The sequence below is a fragment of the Penaeus vannamei genome, chromosome 24 (genome assembly GCF_042767895.1).
Source record: "Penaeus vannamei isolate JL-2024 chromosome 24, ASM4276789v1, whole genome shotgun sequence".
NCBI lineage: Eukaryota > Metazoa > Arthropoda > Malacostraca > Decapoda > Penaeidae > Penaeus > Penaeus vannamei.
In genome coordinates this window covers 35,720,067-35,742,566 of record NC_091572.1, presented here as the reverse complement: position 1 = coordinate 35,742,566, position 22,500 = coordinate 35,720,067, and the positions used below count along the sequence as shown (strand labels likewise).

Below are 22,500 nucleotides of genomic sequence, written 5' to 3'. Positions count from 1 at the left end.
GCGAAATGGCCGTGCCTGTGAGGGTGACTCTGGGGCGCATTTGGGGGAATGAGCGGTCAAGAACTGCCACGCGCGCGCACACACACGCACACACACTCACTCACACATTTGTATATATATATATATATATATATATATATATACATATATACATATATACTTATAAGTAAATACACATATTCCAACACCGATTTTCCTTTGACAGTCCAAAGGAGACTTCCGTGTCGCGATGGCTGCGGGACTCTTCTCCGCCGCGCGCAGACTCTTCAAAGGCAACCAAAAGGCTGACATTGACAGCGCCAACTTCAAGGTCCACTTCCAGCTGACACCCAAGCTGATGTTCGGCTTCCTTCTGGTGGTCATCTTGTACAATCTCGTTGATGGCCCTATAAGGTAATGTGACAGGTGAGATATTGTTCTGGTGCAATATATATATATATATATATATATATATATATATATATATATATATATATATATATCTGTCTATTTATCTGTCTTTTTATCTAACTCTCTGTCTTTCTGTCTATCTATGTATACATTATATACAGATATGCATATAATATATCCATTTTATACATATTTGTGTGTCTCCTCAATTCTCGCGTTCAACGTGTGTCCATACGTGCGTGCGCTCACATACGTCTTTGCATATTAACCCATATCTTGATATATTTATCTTCCTAGGTGCGAAGGATACAGCGTCGGATTCAGCGAAAACACCCTCAGTGATTACTGTTGGACTCAGAACTCTTTCACTATGCGTGTAGATCATCGTAGATTAGGTATGTTGTGTATCCATGTATTTTTATCCTTTTACTGTTGTTGTTTTGCCTTCCCTTTTGATGTCTTTCTTGTCATGATACTAAAGCCTATCTTCTGTCTCTCCGCATTTAGAGAGTGGAGCCTCGCACCCTGGCTTCAGAAGCGACGAAGCAGAAACGGTTATTTATCACGCTCATTCCCAGTGGATACCGTTTGTACTGTTCTTGCAGGTGAGTGAACAGGATTCGCTTCTCATATAGCATGAGAAGAGAACCATTAGGCCTCTGTGACTGCACCTGCTTTGCCCCATCCTTAAACTTTCGGGAAAAAATCTGATGATAGTAATCTCGATACTATTATTGTTATTGTTATTGCTGTCATTATTATTTCAGCTTATGCTCTGGCTGCTGGAATTGCTGTCTCAACTCCTGTTGGGCGGGTCGTAACAAATGTTCAAGGGTTAACAGGAAATCTCTCTTACATCTCTAACACCTTCCTCGGGATCTTTGCATTTCCAAACAAGTCTTCTGAACGCCTCCGCCATCGCCCTATACCTCTGGCTTTTCACTCTTGTCGAATTCCTTTGTCACACTTCCAAGGGCACCGACGACCATGGGAACCTGCACCGTCCTCAGTTGCCAGTCTTCCAATTTTCTTCCGCAAGTCCTGGCATTTCTTCATCTTTTCTCTTTCCTTTCCATGTACTCTTCCGTCGGCGGGCGCTGCAATGTCCACGATGATAACACTATTTTTCCCTCTTTATCAACAATAACAACGATTGATCGCATGATTCTGTGCAGCACTTAACAACTCCTCCGTCTCAACCTTTAAATCCCTTCTATCCAATGTCAGCTTTTGTCCTTAAATACCTTCTCCATTTCCCTGATCAACTGTCCATACATCCTTTCCTCCGTCCATTTTGTTTAAGCTCCTGAGCCTTCTATCGTGTGAATCCGCTTTTACTGATGGTACTTTCGGTCTCAATTGTTCCTGATGTGCGAACCCAAGTACAAGCCCAAGCTGCTTTCCTCTCCTCTGACAGTGTTCTGTGCTGATCAAGCCTCCGCCTCCTTCATGCCTCTTCAAGTACTGTCAGCCCACATCACTCTTAGGATGAAGCGCACCATACTTTGTTATCGTCTTTCTTGTTGTTCTGTCTACGCTTTTCAGTTCACATCCTTTCCAGTCCAGGTTTCCAGCCCCATATCTGAAGATAGTTACTACCCAGGTGTTCATTGCTATACATTTGTTTCTACCATTCAGCTTTGATTTAAGAATCAACCTTAGCCTTCTCTTGTATAATTTTCTCCATCTCATTTCTTTGATCTTATCCTGTTTGACTATCCCCAGATATGTGTAACCTTCCTGTTCCAACTCCTTCACTACTTCTATCCCCTCACATCTAGCTATTTTTCCTCTCTTCAAGTTAAGAACACCACACATTCTAAGAACACACTCCATCCCAGTGTCTTTACTGAAGATGTGAACCGTGTCTACAAGTGAATCTATCTGGTCTTCATTTCCTACAAAACAGCTTTAGATTATCCATGAACAGATGATTTAATTTGTACTCTTTCTTTCCCCATTCATAGCGAGCATTGGCCTTCCTAAGCACTAAAGACATTGGAATCATAATCAAAACAAACAGCAGTGGGGGTAAACTATCACCCTGCAATATTCTCTTCAGTACATCAACTTCACCAAGGTCTTCTCCATTAGATGTTGTTGAAAGCTTCCACTGACCCATACTTCTTTGTAAAATGTTTCTCACATTCTCTGCAATTTCAAACATTTCCTTACACTCACTGATCCAACCAGGGGGGGGGGGCAAAGTCATAGGCTTTCTTATAATCTATCCATGCCATAGCCAATGCAGTCTTGTCAATTAATTGGTCTTTTATGCGACGATTCCCACGCCTACATCCTTTTTATTGTTCTGGCAGATTCCCTCTTTCTGAATAGATGTGCATCTGTTCTGCTTTATATTTTGCTTCCAGATCTTTCAGTTTCATTTTCTTTTACCCAAACTCACCTTTTCTCTTTCCAGCAAGTTGACCTCCCGTTTCAATTTTTAATATCCCCCTTGAATCTACGTTTCCATCGATGTTCGTCTTTATTCCTATATGTGATTTTCTTCAAACCTAGCTGTTCTGCAACCCATGCCCGTGTGGCTCCGATTAGGTTAGGTTATTCGTTTGTCTGATGGTGCTATTTGATTGTTCCTTTAACTTTTCAGTTTAACATCTTAAAGTCTCATTGTCTACTTTTTAAAACATGATCCGTTCACTTGTTCTTCGCCTGATTATTCTCCTCCTCCTGGTCGTTTCTGGCCTCAGTCACCTCATTCACAACTTCAATCCGAGTCTCGTCCTCCAGACTACCATCCTCGTTCTGTGCTTCTTCTATTCTTCTTTTAATAATTTCCAAATCAATAATAATAATTAGTAATATGATTATCATTATTATTATTATTTTCATTATAATTATCATTATTACTATTGCCCATGGTCATTATAATGTTACAATACTATATAATAAAGAATACAATATACATATTTTCGAAAATCAAGGAAAATGGTGGATATGTGAGGTACATAGGACCAGCAATTGACTTCTTGGTGACAGCATCTATGTATAAGTACAATGAACTAAGCTCGCCATGAGCATGTCATCCCCGGCGGTTATGATTGCGTAATATTCTAGCCCTTTTCTGTTTCAGGGACTGGTCTTTTACATTCCCCATTGGCTCTGGAAGAGATGCGAAGGGGGACGGCTCCGCTCACTCTCCGTCGGCCTCTCCGCCCCCTTCATGGACAAGGAGCTGCGCCTCGGGAAGATCCAGAGCCTCGCCAGGTACCTCCACACCTCGCTCCACCAGCACAGCACATACGCTGTCTGCTATTTTGTTTGTGAAACGCTGAACTTGGTCGTCTGTTTCTTCAACTTGTGGTTCATGGACATGTTTCTCGGCGGAGCGTTTTCCACCCACGGTTTAAGTGTCATGGACCTCATTCGGGACACCGAAAGTGCGAGGCAAGCAACCAGCATGGTTTTTCCAAGAATGGCTAAGTGCTTATTTTACAAGTTTGGCTCTTCGGGCGTCATAGAGACACACGATCTTCTGTGTGTTCTGAGCCACAGCTCCATGCATCTAAAGATGTTCGCGTTCCTATGGTTATACTTCGTCATTCTCTCTTGTCTGGGCGCAGCAATGCTGATTTGGTGTCTGTTGGTTACCTTTTCTTCTTCCATTAGGTCCTACCTTCTGCGGAAACAGGGGAATCTATCCATTGACACTGACGCCCTAGTGACGAAACTCGGGACTGGGGACTTCTTCCTCGTGTATCTCCTCAGTAAAAACGTGGAATTCCATGCCTTCAGTATCCTGATGGAAGAGTTATCTGGGAGACTTACGGGCGAAAAGGTACCGAGGATTTATCCAGGCCTAGACGATAAGGACACGGACATCACTCCGGTTTGATATTCTGCAACAGGAAATTCATCTATAGAATATTCTGCAACAGGAAATTCATGTATAGAATATTCTGCAACAGGAAATTCATGTATAGATACATGCATATGCACATTTCTTGATACAGAAAAGTCTTCGGATTGCTGATTGCTCTCCTTTTATATCCAGGAGTAATTTAAGCTAAGCTTTGTTGGTTCAGATGTACACACATCCTTCTTACGACTTGTAAGTGAATCTCTGTCCCGGGGAAGGTATGACTCTTGGAATACAGCCAAAGTGGATGACTGCTGGATGGATGGCCGTGTGAATCTTAGCCTTCTGCTCAGAGAAATGCCTTTGACAGCCCCCCCCCCCCCACCCCTTTTGCGAGAAGCTGTTCCTCGTTAATCATAAATAATCATAACAATTTGGGAGAGAAGACACCAGCATGTATTCCTTGTTCAATAGTTGGCCTATTTTCTAGTACTACAAAGAAAGTATTTGAAGATTTTTTTTTTTTTTTTGTAAGATTTCCCTCTATATATTTTTCTCTCTCTTTGAAACGCAATGACTGATATGGTGGTGACCATTATTGTTTGGTATAATTTCCTCTACAGTATAAATGAACCGAAGGCTCTTAGTAACCTGTTCTCGGGGAAGAGTCGGACAGAGTATGTATCTAATAAAGATTGAATTTCGACCATCTTATTAGAAAATAGTATACTTTTATTTTGACACGAAAGCTCAGGATCTGAGAGAATATTTTTGAGTGACATCAAGAGATGTCATTGACTTAATGTGCTGTGTGACTCATTATATTAAATGATAATAAAGAATGATTATCCATCGATGTATTCATGTTCACCCTTAAACTATTATTTTCCAGTATCACACTTTCTGTACTGCATAGGCACTCAGCAACAAACAGTTTAGTTTCACTTTCTCCTCACTTCTGGGGATTCGTCAGAATGGCCCCTTCTCTCCTCTATCTGTCTGTCTCTAGCGAATCCCACGTTGTTCCGAGTGTCTCATTACACTCTACAGGGATCCCCCTACTAAACCAGATGTTATAATCACCCCCAATCACTTCGTTTCCACCCAGAAATATAGCCAATCACTTCGTTTCCACCCAGAAATATAGCCAATCACTTCATTTCCACCCAGAAATATAGCCAATCACTTCGTTTCCACCCAGAAATATAGCCAATCACTTCATTTCCACCCAGAAATATAGCCAATCACTTCGTTTCCACCCAGAAATATAGCCAATCACTTCATTTCCACCCAGAAATATAGCCAATCACTTCATTTCCACCCAGAAATATAGCCAATCACTTCGTTTCCACCCAGAAATATAGCCAATCACTTCATTTCCACCCAGAAATATAGCCAATCACTTCATTTCCACCCAGAAATATAGCCAATCACTTCATTTCCACCCAGAAATATAGCCAATCACTTCATTTCCACCCAGAAATATAGCCAATCACTTCATTTCCACCCAGAAATATAGCCAATCACTTCATTTCCACCCAGAAATATAGCCAATCACTTCATTTCCACCCAGAAATATAGCCAATCACTTCATTTCCACCCAGAAATATAGCCAATCACTTCATTTCCACCCAGAAATATAGCCAATCACTTCATTTCCACCCAGAAATATAGCCAATCACTTCATTTCCACCCAGAAATATAGCCAATCACTTCATTTCCACCCAGAAATATAGCCAATCACTTCATTTCCACCCAGAAATATAGCCAATCACTTCATTTCCACCCAGAAATATAGCCAATCACTTCATTTCCACCCAGAAATATAGCCAATCACTTCATTTCCACCCAGAAACATAGCCAATCACTTCGTTTCCACCCAGAAATATAGCCAATCACTTCATTTCCACCCAGAAATATAGCCAATCACTTCATTTCCACCCAGAAATTAAGCCAATCACTTCATTTCCACCCAGAAATATAGCCAATCACTTCATTTCCACCCAGAAATATAGCCAATCACTTCATTTCCACCCAGAAATATAGCCAATCACTTCATTTCCACCCAGAAATTAAGCCAATCACTTCATTTCCACCCAGAAACATAGCCAATCACTTCGTTTCCACCCAGAAATATAGCCAATCACTTCGTTTCCACCCAGAAATATAGCCAATCACTTCATTTCCACCCAGAAATATAGCCAATCACTTCATTTCCACCCAGAAATTAAGCCAATCACTTCATTTCCACCCAGAAATATAGCCAATCACTTCATTTCCACCCAGAAATATAGCCAATCACTTCATTTCCACCCAGAAATATAGCCAATCACTTCATTTCCACCCAGAAATTAAGCCAATCACTTCATTTCCACCCAGAAACATAGCCAATCACTTCGTTTCCACCCAGAAATATAGCCAATCACTTCATTTCCACCCAGAAATATAGCCAATCACTTCATTTCCACCCAGAAATATAGCCAATCACTTCATTTCCACCCAGAAATATAGCCAATCACTTCATTTCCACCCAGAAATATAGCCAATCACTTCATTTCCACCCAGAAATATAGCCAATCACTTCATTTCCACCCAGAAATATAGCCAATCACTTCATTTCCACCCAGAAATATAGCCAATCACTTCATTTCCACCCAGAAATATAGCCAATCACTTCATTTCCACCCAGAAATATAGCCAATCACTTCATTTCCACCCAGAAATATAGCCAATCACTTCATTTCCACCCAGAAATATAGCCAATCACTTCATTTCCACCCAGAAATTAAGCCAATCACTTCATTTCCACCCAGAAACATAGCCAATCACTTCGTTTCCACCCAGAAATATAGCCAATCACTTCATTTCCACCCAGAAATATAGCCAATCACTTCATTTCCACCCAGAAATATAGCCAATCACTTCATTTCCACCCAGAAATATAGCCAATCACTTCATTTCCACCCAGAAATATAGCCAATCACTTCATTTCCACCCAGAAATATAGCCAATCACTTCATTTCCACCCAGAAATATAGCCAATCACTTCATTTCCACCCAGAAATATAGCCAATCACTTCATTTCCACCCAGAAATATAGCCAATCACTTCATTTCCACCCAGAAATATAGCCAATCACTTCATTTCCACCCAGAAATATAGCCAATCACTTCATTTCCACCCAGAAATATAGCCAATCACTTCATTTCCACCCAGAAATATAGCCAATCACTTCGTTTCCTCCCAGAAATATAGCCAATCACTTCGTTTCCACCCAGAAATATAGCCAATCACTTCATTTCCACCCAGAAATATAGCCAATCACTTCATTTCCACCCAGAAATATAGCCAATCACTTCATTTCCACCCAGAAATATAGCCAATCACTTCATTTCCACCCAGAAATATAGCCAATCACTTCATTTCCACCCAGAAATTAAGCCAATCACTTCATTTCCACCCAGAAACATAGCCAATCACTTCGTTTCCACCCAGAAATATAGCCAATCACTTCATTTCCACCCAGAAATATAGCCAATCACTTCATTTCCACCCAGAAATATAGCCAATCACTTCATTTCCACCCAGAAACATAGCCAATCACTTCGTTTCCACCCAGAAATATAGCCAATCACTTCATTTCCACCCAGAAATATAGCCAATCACTTCATTTCCACCCAGAAATTAAGCCAATCACTTCATTTCCACCCAGAAATATAGCCAATCACTTCATTTCCACCCAGAAATATAGCCAATCACTTCATTTCCACCCAGAAATATAGCCAATCACTTCATTTCCACCCAGAAATATAGCCAATCACTTCATTTCCACCCAGAAATTAAGCCAATCACTTCATTTCCACCCAGAAACATAGCCAATCACTTCGTTTCCACCCAGAAATATAGCCAATCACTTCATTTCCACCCAGAAATATAGCCAATCACTTCATTTCCACCCAGAAATTAAGCCAATCACTTCATTTCCACCCAGAAATATAGCCAATCACTTCATTTCCACCCAGAAATATAGCCAATCACTTCATTTCCACCCAGAAATATAGCCAATCACTTCATTTCCACCTAGAAATATAGCCAATCACTTCATTTCCACCCAGAAATATAGCCAATCACTTCGTTTCCACCCAGAAATATAGCCAATCACTTCATTTCCACCTAGAAATATAGCCAATCACTTCATTTCCACCCAGAAATATAGCCAATCACTTCGTTTCCACCCAGAAATATAGCCAATCACTTCATTTCCACCCAGAAATATAGCCAATCACTTCGTTTCCACCCAGAAATATAGCCAATCACTTCGTTTCCACCTAGAAATATAGCCAATCACTTCGTTTCCACCCAGAAATATAGCCAATCACTTCGTTTCCACCCAGAAATATAGCCAATCACTTCGTTTCCACCCAGAAATATAGCCAATCACTTCGTTTCCACCCAGAAATATAGCCAATCACTTCGTTTCCACCCAGAAATATAGCCAATCACTTCATTTCCACCCAGAAATATAGCCAATCACTTCGTTTCCACCCAGAAATATAGCCAATCACTTCGTTTCCACCTAGAAATATAGCCAATCACTTCGTTTCCACCCAGAAATATAGCCAATCACTTCGTTTCCACCCAGAAATATAGCCAATCACTTCGTTTCCACCCAGAAATATAGCCAATCACTTCGTTTCCACCCAGAAATATAGCCAATCACTTCGTTTCCACCCAGAAATATAGCCAATCACTTCGTTTCCTCCCAGAAATATAGCCAATCACTTCGTTTCCACCCAGAAACATAGCCAATCACTTCGTTTCCACCCAGAAATATAGCCAATCACTTCATTTCCACCCAGAAATATAGCCAATCACTTCGTTTCCACCCAGAAATATAGCCAATCACTTCATTTCCACCCAGAAATATAGCCAATCACTTCATTTCCACCCAGAAATATAGCCAATCACTTCATTTCCACCCAGAAATATAGCCAATCACTTCGTTTCCTCCCAGAAATATAGCCAATCACTTCGTTTCCACCCAGAAATATAGCCAATCACTTCGTTTCCACCCAGAAATATAGCCAATCACTTCGTTTCCACCCAGAAATATAGCCAATCACTTCGTTTCCACCCAGAAATATAGCCAATCACTTCATTTCCACCCAGAAATATAGCCAATCACTTCATTTCCACCCAGAAATATAGCCAATCACTTCGTTTCCTCCCAGAAATATAGCCAATCACTTCGTTTCCACCCAGAAATATAGCCAATCACTTCGTTTCCACCCAGAAATATAGCCAATCACTTCGTTTCCACCCAGAAATATAGCCAATCACTTCGTTTCCACCCAGAAACATAGCCAATCACTTCGTTTCCACCCAGAAACATAGCCAATCACTTCGTTTCCACCCAGAAATATAGCCAATCACTTCATTTCCACCCAGAAATATAGCCAATCACTTCATTTCCACCCAGAAATATAGCCAATCACTTCATTTCCACCCAGAAATATAGCCAATCACTTCATTTCCACCCAGAAATATAGCCAATCACTTCATTTCCACCCAGAAATATAGCCAATCACTTCATTTCCACCCAGAAATATAGCCAATCACTTCATTTCCACCCAGAAATATAGCCAATCACTTCATTTCCACCCAGAAATTAAGCCAATCACTTCATTTCCACCCAGAAACATAGCCAATCACTTCGTTTCCACCCAGAAATATAGCCAATCACTTCGTTTCCACCCAGAAATATAGCCAATCACTTCGTTTCCACCTAGAAATATAGCCAATCACTTCGTTTCCACCCAGAAATATAGCCAATCACTTCATTTCCACCCAGAAATTAAGCCAATCACTTCATTTCCACCCAGAAACATAGCCAATCACTTCGTTTCCACCCAGAAATATAGCCAATCACTTCGTTTCCACCCAGAAATATAGCCAATCACTTCGTTTCCACCCAGAAATATAGCCAATCACTTCATTTCCACCCAGAAACATAGCCAATCACTTCGTTTCCACCCAGAAATATAGCCAATCACTTCGTTTCCACCCAGAAATATAGCCAATCACTTCATTTCCACCCAGAAATATAGCCAATCACTTCATTTCCACCCAGAAACATAGCCAATCACTTCGTTTCCACCCAGAAATATAGCCAATCACTTCATTTCCACCCAGAAATATAGCCAATCACTTCATTTCCACCCAGAAATTAAGCCAATCACTTCATTTCCACCCAGAAACATAGCCAATCACTTCGTTTCCACCCAGAAATATAGCCAATCACTTCATTTCCACCCAGAAATATAGCCAATCACTTCATTTCCACCCAGAAATATAGCCAATCACTTCATTTCCACCCAGAAATATAGCCAATCACTTCGTTTCCACCCAGAAATATAGCCAATCACTTCATTTCCACCCAGAAATTAAGCCAATCACTTCATTTCCACCTAGAAATATAGCCAATCACTTCGTTTCCACCCAGAAATATAGCCAATCACTTCATTTCCACCCAGAAATATAGCCAATCACTTCGTTTCCACCCAGAAATATAGCCAATCACTTCGTTTCCTCCCAGAAATATAGCCAATCACTTCGTTTCCACCCAGAAATATAGCCAATCACTTCATTTCCACCCAGAAATATAGCCAATCACTTCGTTTCCACCCAGAAATATAGCCAATCACTTCGTTTCCACCCAGAAATATAGCCAATCACTTCATTTCCACCCAGAAATATAGCCAATCACTTCATTTCCACCCAGAAATATAGCCAATCACTTCATTTCCACCCAGAAATATAGCCAATCACTTCATTTCCACCCAGAAATATAGCCAATCACTTCGTTTCCACCCAGAAATATAGCCAATCACTTCGTTTCCACCCAGAAATATAGCCAATCACTTCGTTTCCACCCAGAAATATAGCCAATCACTTCGTTTCCACCCAGAAATATAGCCAATCACTTCGTTTCCACCCAGAAATATAGCCAATCACTTCGTTTCCACCCAGAAATATAGCCAATCACTTCGTTTCCACCCAGAAATATAGCCAATCACTTCATTTCCACCCAGAAATATAGCCAATCACTTCGTTTCCACCCAGAAATATAGCCAATCACTTCATTTCCACCCAGAAATTAAGCCAATCACTTCGTTTCCACCCAGAAATATAGCCAATCACTTCGTTTCCACCCAGAAATATAGCCAATCACTTCGTTTCCACCCAGAAATATAGCCAATCACTTCGTTTCCACCCAGAAATATAGCCAATCACTTCGTTTCCTCCCAGAAATATAGCCAATCACTTCGTTTCCACCCAGAAATATAGCCAATCACTTCATTTCCACCCAGAAATATAGCCAATCACTTCGTTTCCACCCAGAAATATAGCCAATCACTTCGTTTCCTCCCAGAAATATAGCCAATCACTTCATTTCCACCCAGAAATATAGCCAATCACTTCGTTTCCTCCCAGAAATATAGCCAATCACTTCGTTTCCACCCAGAAATATAGCCAATCACTTCGTTTCCACCCAGAAATATAGCCAATCACTTCATTTCCACCCAGAAATATAGCCAATCACTTCGTTTCCACCCAGAAATATAGCCAATCACTTCATTTCCACCCAGAAATATAGCCAATCACTTCATTTCCACCCAGAAATATAGCCAATCACTTCATTTCCACCCAGAAATATAGCCAATCACTTCATTTCCACCCAGAAATATAGCCAATCACTTCATTTCCACCCAGAAATATAGCCAATCACTTCATTTCCACCCAGAAATATAGCCAATCACTTCGTTTCCACCCAGAAATATAGCCAATCACTTCGTTTCCACCCAGAAATATAGCCAATCACTTCGTTTCCACCCAGAAATATAGCCAATCACTTCGTTTCCACCCAGAAATATAGCCAATCACTTCGTTTCCACCCAGAAATATAGCCAATCACTTCGTTTCCTCCCAGAAATATAGCCAATCACTTCGTTTCCACCCAGAAATATAGCCAATCACTTCGTTTCCACCCAGAAATATAGCCAATCACTTCGTTTCCACCCAGAAATATAGCCAATCACTTCGTTTCCACCCAGAAATATAGCCAATCACTTCGTTTCCTCCCAGAAATATAGCCAATCACTTCGTTTCCACCCAGAAATATAGCCAATCACTTCGTTTCCACCCAGAAATATAGCCAATCACTTCGTTTCCACCCAGAAATATAGCCAATCACTTCGTTTCCTCCCAGAAATATAGCCAATCACTTCGTTTCCACCCAGAAATATAGCCAATCACTTCGTTTCCACCCAGAAATATAGCCAATCACTTCGTTTCCACCCAGAAATATAGCCAATCACTTCGTTTCCACCCAGAAATATAGCCAATCACTTCATTTCCACCCAGAAATATAGCCAACCACTTCGTTTCCACCCAGAAATATAGCCAATCACTTCATTTCCACCCAGAAATTAAGCCAATCACTTCGTTTCCACCCAGAAATATAGCCAATCACTTCGTTTCCACCCAGAAATATAGCCAATCACTTCGTTTCCACCCAGAAATATAGCCAATCACTTCATTTCCACCCAGAAATTAAGCCAATCACTTCGTTTCCACCCAGAAATATAGCCAATCACTTCGTTTCCTCCCAGAAATATAGCCAATCACTTCGTTTCCACCCAGAAATATAGCCAATCACTTCATTTCCACCCAGAAATATAGCCAATCACTTCGTTTCCACCCAGAAATATAGCCAATCACTTCATTTCCACCCAGAAATATAGCCAATCACTTCGTTTCCTCCCAGAAATATAGCCAATCACTTCATTTCCACCCAGAAATATAGCCAATCACTTCATTTCCACCCAGAAATATAGCCAATCACTTCGTTTCCACCCAGAAATATAGCCAATCACTTCATTTCCACCCAGAAATATAGCCAATCACTTCATTTCCACCCAGAAATATAGCCAATCACTTCATTTCCACCCAGAAATATAGCCAATCACTTCGTTTCCTCCCAGAAATATAGCCAATCACTTCGTTTCCACCCAGAAATATAGCCAATCACTTCATTTCCACCCAGAAATATAGCCAATCACTTCGTTTCCACCCAGAAATATAGCCAATCACTTCGTTTCCTCCCAGAAATATAGCCAATCACTTCGTTTCCACCCAGAAATATAGCCAATCACTTCGTTTCCACCCAGAAATATAGCCAATCACTTCGTTTCCTCCCAGAAATATAGCCAATCACTTCGTTTCCACCCAGAAATATAGCCAATCACTTCATTTCCACCCAGAAATATAGCCAATCACTTCGTTTCCACCCAGAAATATAGCCAATCACTTCATTTCCACCCAGAAATATAGCCAATCACTTCGTTTCCTCCCAGAAATATAGCCAATCACTTCGTTTCCTCCCAGAAATATAGCCAATCACTTCATTTCCACCCAGAAATATAGCCAATCACTTCGTTTCCTCCCAGAAATATAGCCAATCACTTCGTTTCCACCCAGAAATATAGCCAATCACTTCGTTTCCACCCAGAAATATAGCCAATCACTTCATTTCCACCCAGAAATATAGCCAATCACTTCGTTTCCACCCAGAAATATAGCCAATCACTTCGTTTCCACCCAGAAATATAGCCAATCACTTCATTTCCACCCAGAAATATAGCCAATCACTTCATTTCCACCCAGAAATATAGCCAATCACTTCGTTTCCTCCCAGAAATATAGCCAATCACTTCGTTTCCTCCCAGAAATATAGCCAATCACTTCATTTCCACCCAGAAATATAGCCAATCACTTCATTTCCACCCAGAAATATAGCCAATCACTTCATTTCCACCCAGAAATATAGCCAATCACTTCATTTCCACCCAGAAATATAGCCAATCACTTCATTTCCACCCAGAAATATAGCCAATCACTTCATTTCCACCCAGAAATATAGCCAATCACTTCATTTCCACCCAGAAATATAGCCAATCACTTCGTTTCCACCCAGAAATATAGCCAATCACTTCATTTCCACCCAGAAATATAGCCAATCACTACGTTTCCACCCAGAAATATAGCCAATCACTTCGTTTCCACCCAGAAATATAGCCAATCACTTCGTTTCCACCCAGAAATATAGCCAATCACTTCGTTTCCACCCAGAAATATAGCCAATCACTTCGTTTCCTCCCAGAAATATAGCCAATCACTTCGTTTCCACCCAGAAATATAGCCAATCACTTCGTTTCCACCCAGAAATATAGCCAATCACTTCGTTTCCACCCAGAAATATAGCCAATCACTTCGTTTCCACCCAGAAATATAGCCAATCACTTCATTTCCACCCAGAAATATAGCCAATCACTTCGTTTCCACCCAGAAATATAGCCAATCACTTCATTTCCACCCAGAAATTAAGCCAATCACTTCGTTTCCACCCAGAAATATAGCCAATCACTTCGTTTCCACCCAGAAATATAGCCAATCACTTCGTTTCCACCCAGAAATATAGCCAATCACTTCGTTTCCACCCAGAAATATAGCCAATCACTTCGTTTCCACCCAGAAATATAGCCAATCACTTCGTTTCCATCCAGAAATATAGCCAATCACTTCGTTTCCACCCAGAAATATAGCCAATCACTTCGTTTCCATCCAGAAATATAGCCAATCACTTCGTTTCCACCCAGAAATATAGCCAATCACTTCGTTTCCACCCAGAAATATAGCCAATCACTTCGTTTCCTCCCAGAAATATAGCCAATCACTTCGTTTCCACCCAGAAATATAGCCAATCACTTCGTTTCCACCCAGAAATATAGCCAATCACTTCGTTTCCACCCAGAAATATAGCCAATCACTTCGTTTCCACCCAGAAATATAGCCAATCACTTCGTTTCCACCCAGAAATATAGCCAATCACTTCGTTTCCACCCAGAAATATAGCCAATCACTTCGTTTCCACCCAGAAATATAGCCAATCACTTCATTTCCACCCAGAAATATAGCCAATCACTTCGTTTCCACCCAGAAATATAGCCAATCACTTCATTTCCACCCAGAAATTAAGCCAATCACTTCGTTTCCACCCAGAAATATAGCCAATCACTTCGTTTCCACCCAGAAATATAGCCAATCACTTCATTTCCACCCAGAAATATAGCCAATCACTTCATTTCCACCCAGAAATATAGCCAATCACTTCGTTTCCACCCAGAAATATAGCCAATCACTTCGTTTCCATCCAGAAATATAGCCAATCACTTCGTTTCCACCCAGAAATATAGCCAATCACTTCGTTTCCACCCAGAAATATAGCCAATCACTTCGTTTCCTCCCAGAAATATAGCCAATCACTTCGTTTCCACCCAGAAATATAGCCAATCACTTCGTTTCCACCCAGAAATATAGCCAATCACTTCGTTTCCACCCAGAAATATAGCCAATCACTTCGTTTCCACCCAGAAATATAGCCAATCACTTCGTTTCCACCCAGAAATATAGCCAATCACTTCGTTTCCACCCAGAAATATAGCCAATCACTTCGTTTCCACCCAGAAATATAGCCAATCACTTCGTTTCCACCCAGAAATATAGCCAATCACTTCGTTTCCACCCAGAAATATAGCCAATCACTTCGTTTCCACCCAGAAATATAGCCAATCACTTCGTTTCCATCCAGAAATATAGCCAATCACTTCGTTTCCTCCCAGAAATATAGCCAATCACTTCGTTTCCACCCAGAAATATAGCCAATCACTTCGTTTCCTCCCAGAAATATAGCCAATCACTTCGTTTCCACCCAGAAATATAGCCAATCACTTCATTTCCACCCAGAAATATAGCCAATCACTTCGTTTCCACCCAGAAATATAGCCAATCACTTCGTTTCCTCCCAGAAATATAGCCAATCACTTCGTTTCCACCCAGAAATATAGCCAATCACTTCGTTTCCACCCAGAAATATAGCCAATCACTTCGTTTCCACCCAGAAATATAGCCAATCACTTCATTTCCACCTAGAAATATAGCCAATCACTTCGTTTCCACCCAGAAATATAGCCAATCACTTCATTTCCACCTAGAAATATAGCCAATCACTTCATTTCCACCCAGAAATATAGCCAATCACTTCATTTCCACCTAGAAATATAGCCAATCACTTCATTTCCACCCAGAAATATAGCCAATCACTTCGTTTCCACCTAGAAATATAGCCAATCACTTCGTTTCCACCCAGAAATATAGCCAATCACTTCGTTTCCTCCCAGAAATATAGCCAATCACTTCGTTTCCACCCAGAAATATAGCCAATCACTTCATTTCCACCCAGAAATATAGCCAATCACTTCGTTTCCACCCAGAAATATAGCCAATCACTTCATTTCCACCCAGAAATATAGCCAATCACTTCGTTTCCATCCAGAAATATAGCCAATCACTTCATTTCCACCCAGAAATATAGCCAATCACTTCGTTTCCATCCAGAAATATAGCCAATCACTTCGTTTCCATCCAGAAATATAGCCAATCACTTCGTTTCCTCCCAGAAATATAGCCAATCACTTCATTTCCACCCAGAAATATAGCCAATCACTTCATTTCCACCCAGAAATATAGCCAATCACTTCGTTTCCATCCAGAAATATAGCCAATCACTTCGTTTCCACCCAGAAATATAGCCAATCACTTCGTTTCCATCCAGAAATATAGCCAATCACTTCGTTTCCATCCAGAAATATAGCCAATCACTTCGTTTCCTCCCAGAAATATAGCCAATCACTTCGTTTCCACCCATAAATATAGCCAATCACTTCGTTTCCACCCAGAAATATAGCCAATCACTTCGTTTCCACCCAGAAATATAGCCAATCACTTCGTTTCCACCCAGAAACATAGCCAATCACTTCGTTTCCACCCAGAAATATAGCCAATCACTTCGTTTCCACCCAGAAATATAGCCAATCACTTCGTTTCCACCCAGAAATATAGCCAATCACTTCGTTTCCACCCAGAAACATAGCCAATCACTTCGTTTCCACCTAGAAATATAGCCAATCACTTCGTTTCCACCCAGAAATATAGCCAATCACTTCATTTCCACCCAGAAATATAGCCAATCACTTCGTTTCCTCCCAGAAATATAGCCAATCACTTCGTTTCCACCCAGAAATATAGCCAATCACTTCGTTTCCTCCCAGAAATATAGCCAATCACTTCGTTTCCACCCAGAAATATAGCCAATCACTTCATTTCCACCCAGAAATATAGCCAATCACTTCGTTTCCACCCAGAAATATAGCCAATCACTTCGTTTCCTCCCAGAAATATAGCCAATCACTTCGTTTCCACCCAGAAATATAGCCAATCACTTCATTTCCACCCAGAAATATAGCCAATCACTTCGTTTCCTCCCAGAAATATAGCCAATCACTTCGTTTCCACCCAGAAATATAGCCAATCACTTCGTTTCCTCCCAGAAATATAGCCAATCACTTCATTTCCACCCAGAAATATAGCCAATCACTTCGTTTCCACCTAGAAATATAGCCAATCACTTCGTTTCCTCCCAGAAATATAGCCAATCACTTCGTTTCCTCCCAGAAATATAGCCAATCACTTCGTTTCCACCCAGAAATATAGCCAATCACTTCATTTCCACCCAGAAATATAGCCAATCACTTCGTTTCCACCCAGAAATATAGCCAATCACTTCGTTTCCACCAAGAAATATAGCCAATCACTTCGTTTCCACCCAGAAATATAGCCAATCACTTCATTTCCACCCAGAAATATAGCCAATCACTTCGTTTCCACCCAGAAACATAGCCAATCACTTCGTTTCCACCCAGAAATATAGCCAATCACTTCGTTTCCACCCAGAAATATAGCCAATCACTTCGTTTCCTCCCAGAAATATAGCCAATCACTTCATTTCCACCCAGAAATATAGCCAATCACTTCATTTCCACCCAGAAATATAGCCAATCACTTCGTTTCCACCCAGAAATATAGCCAATCACTTCGTTTCCACCCAGAAATATAGCCAATCACTTCGTTTCCACCCAGAAACATAGCGAATCACTTCGTTTCCACCCAGAAATATAGCCAATCACTTCGTTTCCACCCAGAAACATAGCCAATCACTTCGTTTCCACCCAGAAATATAGCCAATCACTTCGTTTCCACCCAGAAATATAGCCAATCACTTCGTTTCCACCCAGAAATATAGCCAATCACTTCGTTTCCACCTAGAAATATAGCCAATCACTTCATTTCCACCCAGAAATATAGCCAATCACTTCGTTTCCTCCCAGAAATATAGCCAATCACTTCGTTTCCACCTAGAAATATAGCCAATCACTTCGTTTCCACCTAGAAATATAGCCAATCACTTCGTTTCCACCTAGAAATATAGCCAATCACTTCGTTTCCACCTAGAAATATAGCCAATCACTTCGTTTCCACCCAGAAACATAGCCAATCACTTCGTTTCCACCCAGAAATATAGCCAATCACTTCGTTTCCACCCAGAAATATAGCCAATCACTTCGTTTCCACCCAGAAATATAGCCAATCACTTCGTTTCCACCCAGAAACATAGCCAATCACTTCGTTTCCACCTAGAAATATAGCCAATCACTTCGTTTCCACCCAGAAATATAGCCAATCACTTCATTTCCACCCAGAAATATAGCCAATCACTTCGTTTCCTCCCAGAAATATAGCCAATCACTTCGTTTCCACCCAGAAATATAGCCAATCACTTCATTTCCACCCAGAAATATAGCCAATCACTTCATTTCCACCTAGAAATATAGCCAATCACTTCATTTCCTCCCAGAAATATAGCCAATCACTTCGTTTCCACCCAGAAATATAGCCAATCACTTCATTTCCACCCAGAAATATAGCCAATCACTTCGTTTCCACCCAGAAATATAGCCAATCACTTCATTTCCACCCAGAAATATAGCCAATCACTTCATTTCCTCCCAGAAATATAGCCAATCACTTCGTTTCCACCCAGAAATATAGCCAATCACTTCATTTCCACCCAGAAATATAGCCAATCACTTCGTTTCCACCCAGAAATATAGCCAATCACTTCATTTCCTCCCAGAAATATAGCCAATCACTTCGTTTCCACCCAGAAATATAGCCAATCACTTCATTTCCACCCAGAAATATAGCCAATCACTTCGTTTCCTCCCAGAAATATAGCCAATCACTTCGTTTCCACCCAGAAATATAGCCAATCACTTCATTTCCACCCAGAAATATAGCCAATCACTTCATTTCCACCTAGAAATATAGCCAATCACTTCGTTTCCACCCAGAAATATAGCCAATCACTTCGTTTCCACCCAGAAATATAGCCAATCACTTCGTTTCCATCCAGAAATATAGCCAATCACTTCGTTTCCACCCAGAAATATAGCCAATCACTTCATTTCCACCCAGAAATATAGCCAATCACTTCGTTTCCATCCAGAAATATAGCCAATCACTTCGTTTCCACCCAGAAATATAGCCAATCACTTCGTTTCCACCCAGAAATATAGCCAATCACTTCGTTTCCACCCAGAAATATAGCCAATCACTTCATTTCCACCCAGAAATATAGCCAATCACTTCGTTTCCACCCAGAAATATAGCCAATCACTTCGTTTCCATCCAGAAATATAGCCAATCACTTCGTTTCCACCCAGAAATATAGCCAATCACTTCGTTTCCACCCAGAAACATAGCCAATCACTTCGTTTCCACCCAGAAATATAGCCAATCACTTCGTTTCCACCTAGAAATATAGCCAATCACTTCGTTTCCACCCAGAAATATAGCCAATCACTTCGTTTCCACCCAGAAATATAGCCAATCACTTCGTTTCCTCCCAGAAATATAGCCAATCACTTCATTTCCACCCAGAAATATAGCCAATCACTTCGTTTCCTCCCAGAAATATAGCCAATCACTTCGTTTCCACCCAGAAATATAGCCAATCACTTCGTTTCCACCTAGAAATATAGCCAATCACTTCGTTTCCACCCAGAAATATAGCCAATCACTTCGTTTCCACCCAGAAATATAGCCAATCACTTCATTTCCACCCAGAAATATAGCCAATCACTTCGTTTCCATCCAGAAATATAGCCAATCACTTCGTTTCCACCCAGAAATATAGCCAATCACTTCGTTTCCACCTAGAAATATAGCCAATCACTTCGTTTCCACCTAGAAATATAGCCAATCACTTCGTTTCCACCCAGAAATATAGCCAATCACTTCGTTTCCATCCAGAAATATAGCCAATCACTTCGTTTCCACCCAGAAATATAGCCAATCACTTCGTTTCCACCTAGAAATATAGCCAATCACTTCGTTTCCACCCAGAAATATAGCCAATCACTTCGTTTCCACCCAGAAATATAGCCAATCACTTCGTTTCCATCCAGAAATATAGCCAATCACTTCGTTTCCATCCAGAAATATAGCCAATCACTTCGTTTCCATCCAGAAATATAGCCAATCACTTCGTTTCCACCTAGAAATATAGCCAATCACTTCGTTTCCACCCAGAAATATAGCCAATCACTTCGTTTCCACCCAGAAATATAGCCAATCACTTCGTTTCCATCCAGAAATATAGCCAATCACTTCGTTTCCACCCAGAAATATAGCCAATCACTTCGTTTCCACCCAGAAATATAGCCAATCACTTCGTTTCCACCCAGAAATATAGCCAATCACTTCGTTTCCATCCAGAAATATAGCCAATCACTTCGTTTCCATCCAGAAATATAGCCAATCACTTCGTTTCCACCCAGAAATATAGCCAATCACTTCGTTTCCATCCAGAAATATAGCCAATCACTTCATTTCCACCCAGAAATATAGCCAATCACTTCGTTTCCACCCAGAAACATAGCCAACAAAGTGTTAGATCTCTCCTACCTGTCTCCGGGGATGCTCACGCTGTTCTGATGTTAATGTCATTCTGAGTCCGGATTCACTAACGCACTAACGACGGTAAAATCACTGGTACCTATAGTTGCCATGGTAACCAGACAGCGGTGGTATTCACTAGCAACTTGCCATCGGAGTTACCATGGTAAATTTTTTTACCAGTGGTCAGAGCTCTGGTAACTTCTGGGAAGACGATCTCATCACGTGTTATCTCGTCAAAAATTAATATCTAAGCCAAGTTTTGGGTTTGTTATTACACCTGATGTAATTAATATGATGGCAAACAGATATCACAATGCGGACATAGTAAAGAAATGCAAATTTCACATGAAACTAACAAGAATATGATCCTCACAAATTCTCGTAAAATTATAGGCCTACATTATACTAGAATTCATGGAACTGATAAATAAGAGATCGTAAAGAATTCTTCTCTGACTCAATTATTAAAAATGCCATAGAAAAAAATACCTTGCTAATATATAACTGGTAATGCCAACGCTAAACGAATATAGCAATATCTGTGTCTGTCGGCATTTTGACAATAAACAAATTGCATGGGTAAGAATAAGCTTCAAATATTTCCTTTGACAACAAATGGCGGTGAATAAAAAAATTGTTCAGTCTCTTTGGTTTGAGGTAAACAATAATATTTTAATATAACAGTGTTTATATTGGTTTCTGTCTATACAGTAAATATATATCCAACATGATGGATATAATCAAATAAATAAATTTAATTTAAATGTCAAATCAAAGATTTCGACTATATACATATATATATATATATATATATATATATATATATATATATATATATGTATATATATATGTATTCATACATATATATATATATATATATATATATATATATATATATATATACATAAATATATATACATACATATATATATATATATATATATATATATATATATATATATATATATATATATGCACACACACACACACACACACACACACACACATATATATATATCTACATATATATATATATATATATATATATATATATATATATATATATATATATATATATATATATATACATACACACACACTCTCTCTTTCATTTCTCATTCTTCTTTTCCACACTCATTCTCATTCTTTTCCTCACTCACTCACTCTTTTTTCTCACAAATTCTTTCTCTCTTTTTTTCAAACTTTCTTTCTCTCTTTTTTCAAACTTTCTCTCTTTTTCTCACTCTCTCTCTTTCTCAGTCGCTATTTCTCTTTCATTTTCTCACTCACTCACTCTCTCTCTTTTTCACAGA

At 40.1% G+C, this 22,500-nt stretch overlaps 1 protein-coding gene across 2 annotated transcripts in view; it reads left to right on the top strand.

Moving 5' to 3' along the window:
* Positions 1 to 5,062, top strand: part of LOC113815656 (innexin inx3) — a 10,418-nt gene extending 5,356 nt beyond the window's left edge. For both annotated transcript variants that reach the window (XM_070138744.1, XM_070138743.1), the window contains exons 2-5: positions 206 to 393; positions 688 to 785; positions 898 to 995; positions 3,485 to 5,062. In XM_070138744.1, coding sequence (XP_069994845.1) covers positions 230 to 393; positions 688 to 785; positions 898 to 995; positions 3,485 to 4,246 — 1,122 coding nt within the window. In that variant the 5' untranslated portion in view covers positions 206 to 229 and the 3' untranslated portion in view covers positions 4,247 to 5,062. The remainder of the gene's footprint in view (positions 1 to 205; positions 394 to 687; positions 786 to 897; positions 996 to 3,484) is intronic.
* The last annotated feature ends 17,438 nt before the right edge of the window (positions 5,063 to 22,500 follow it).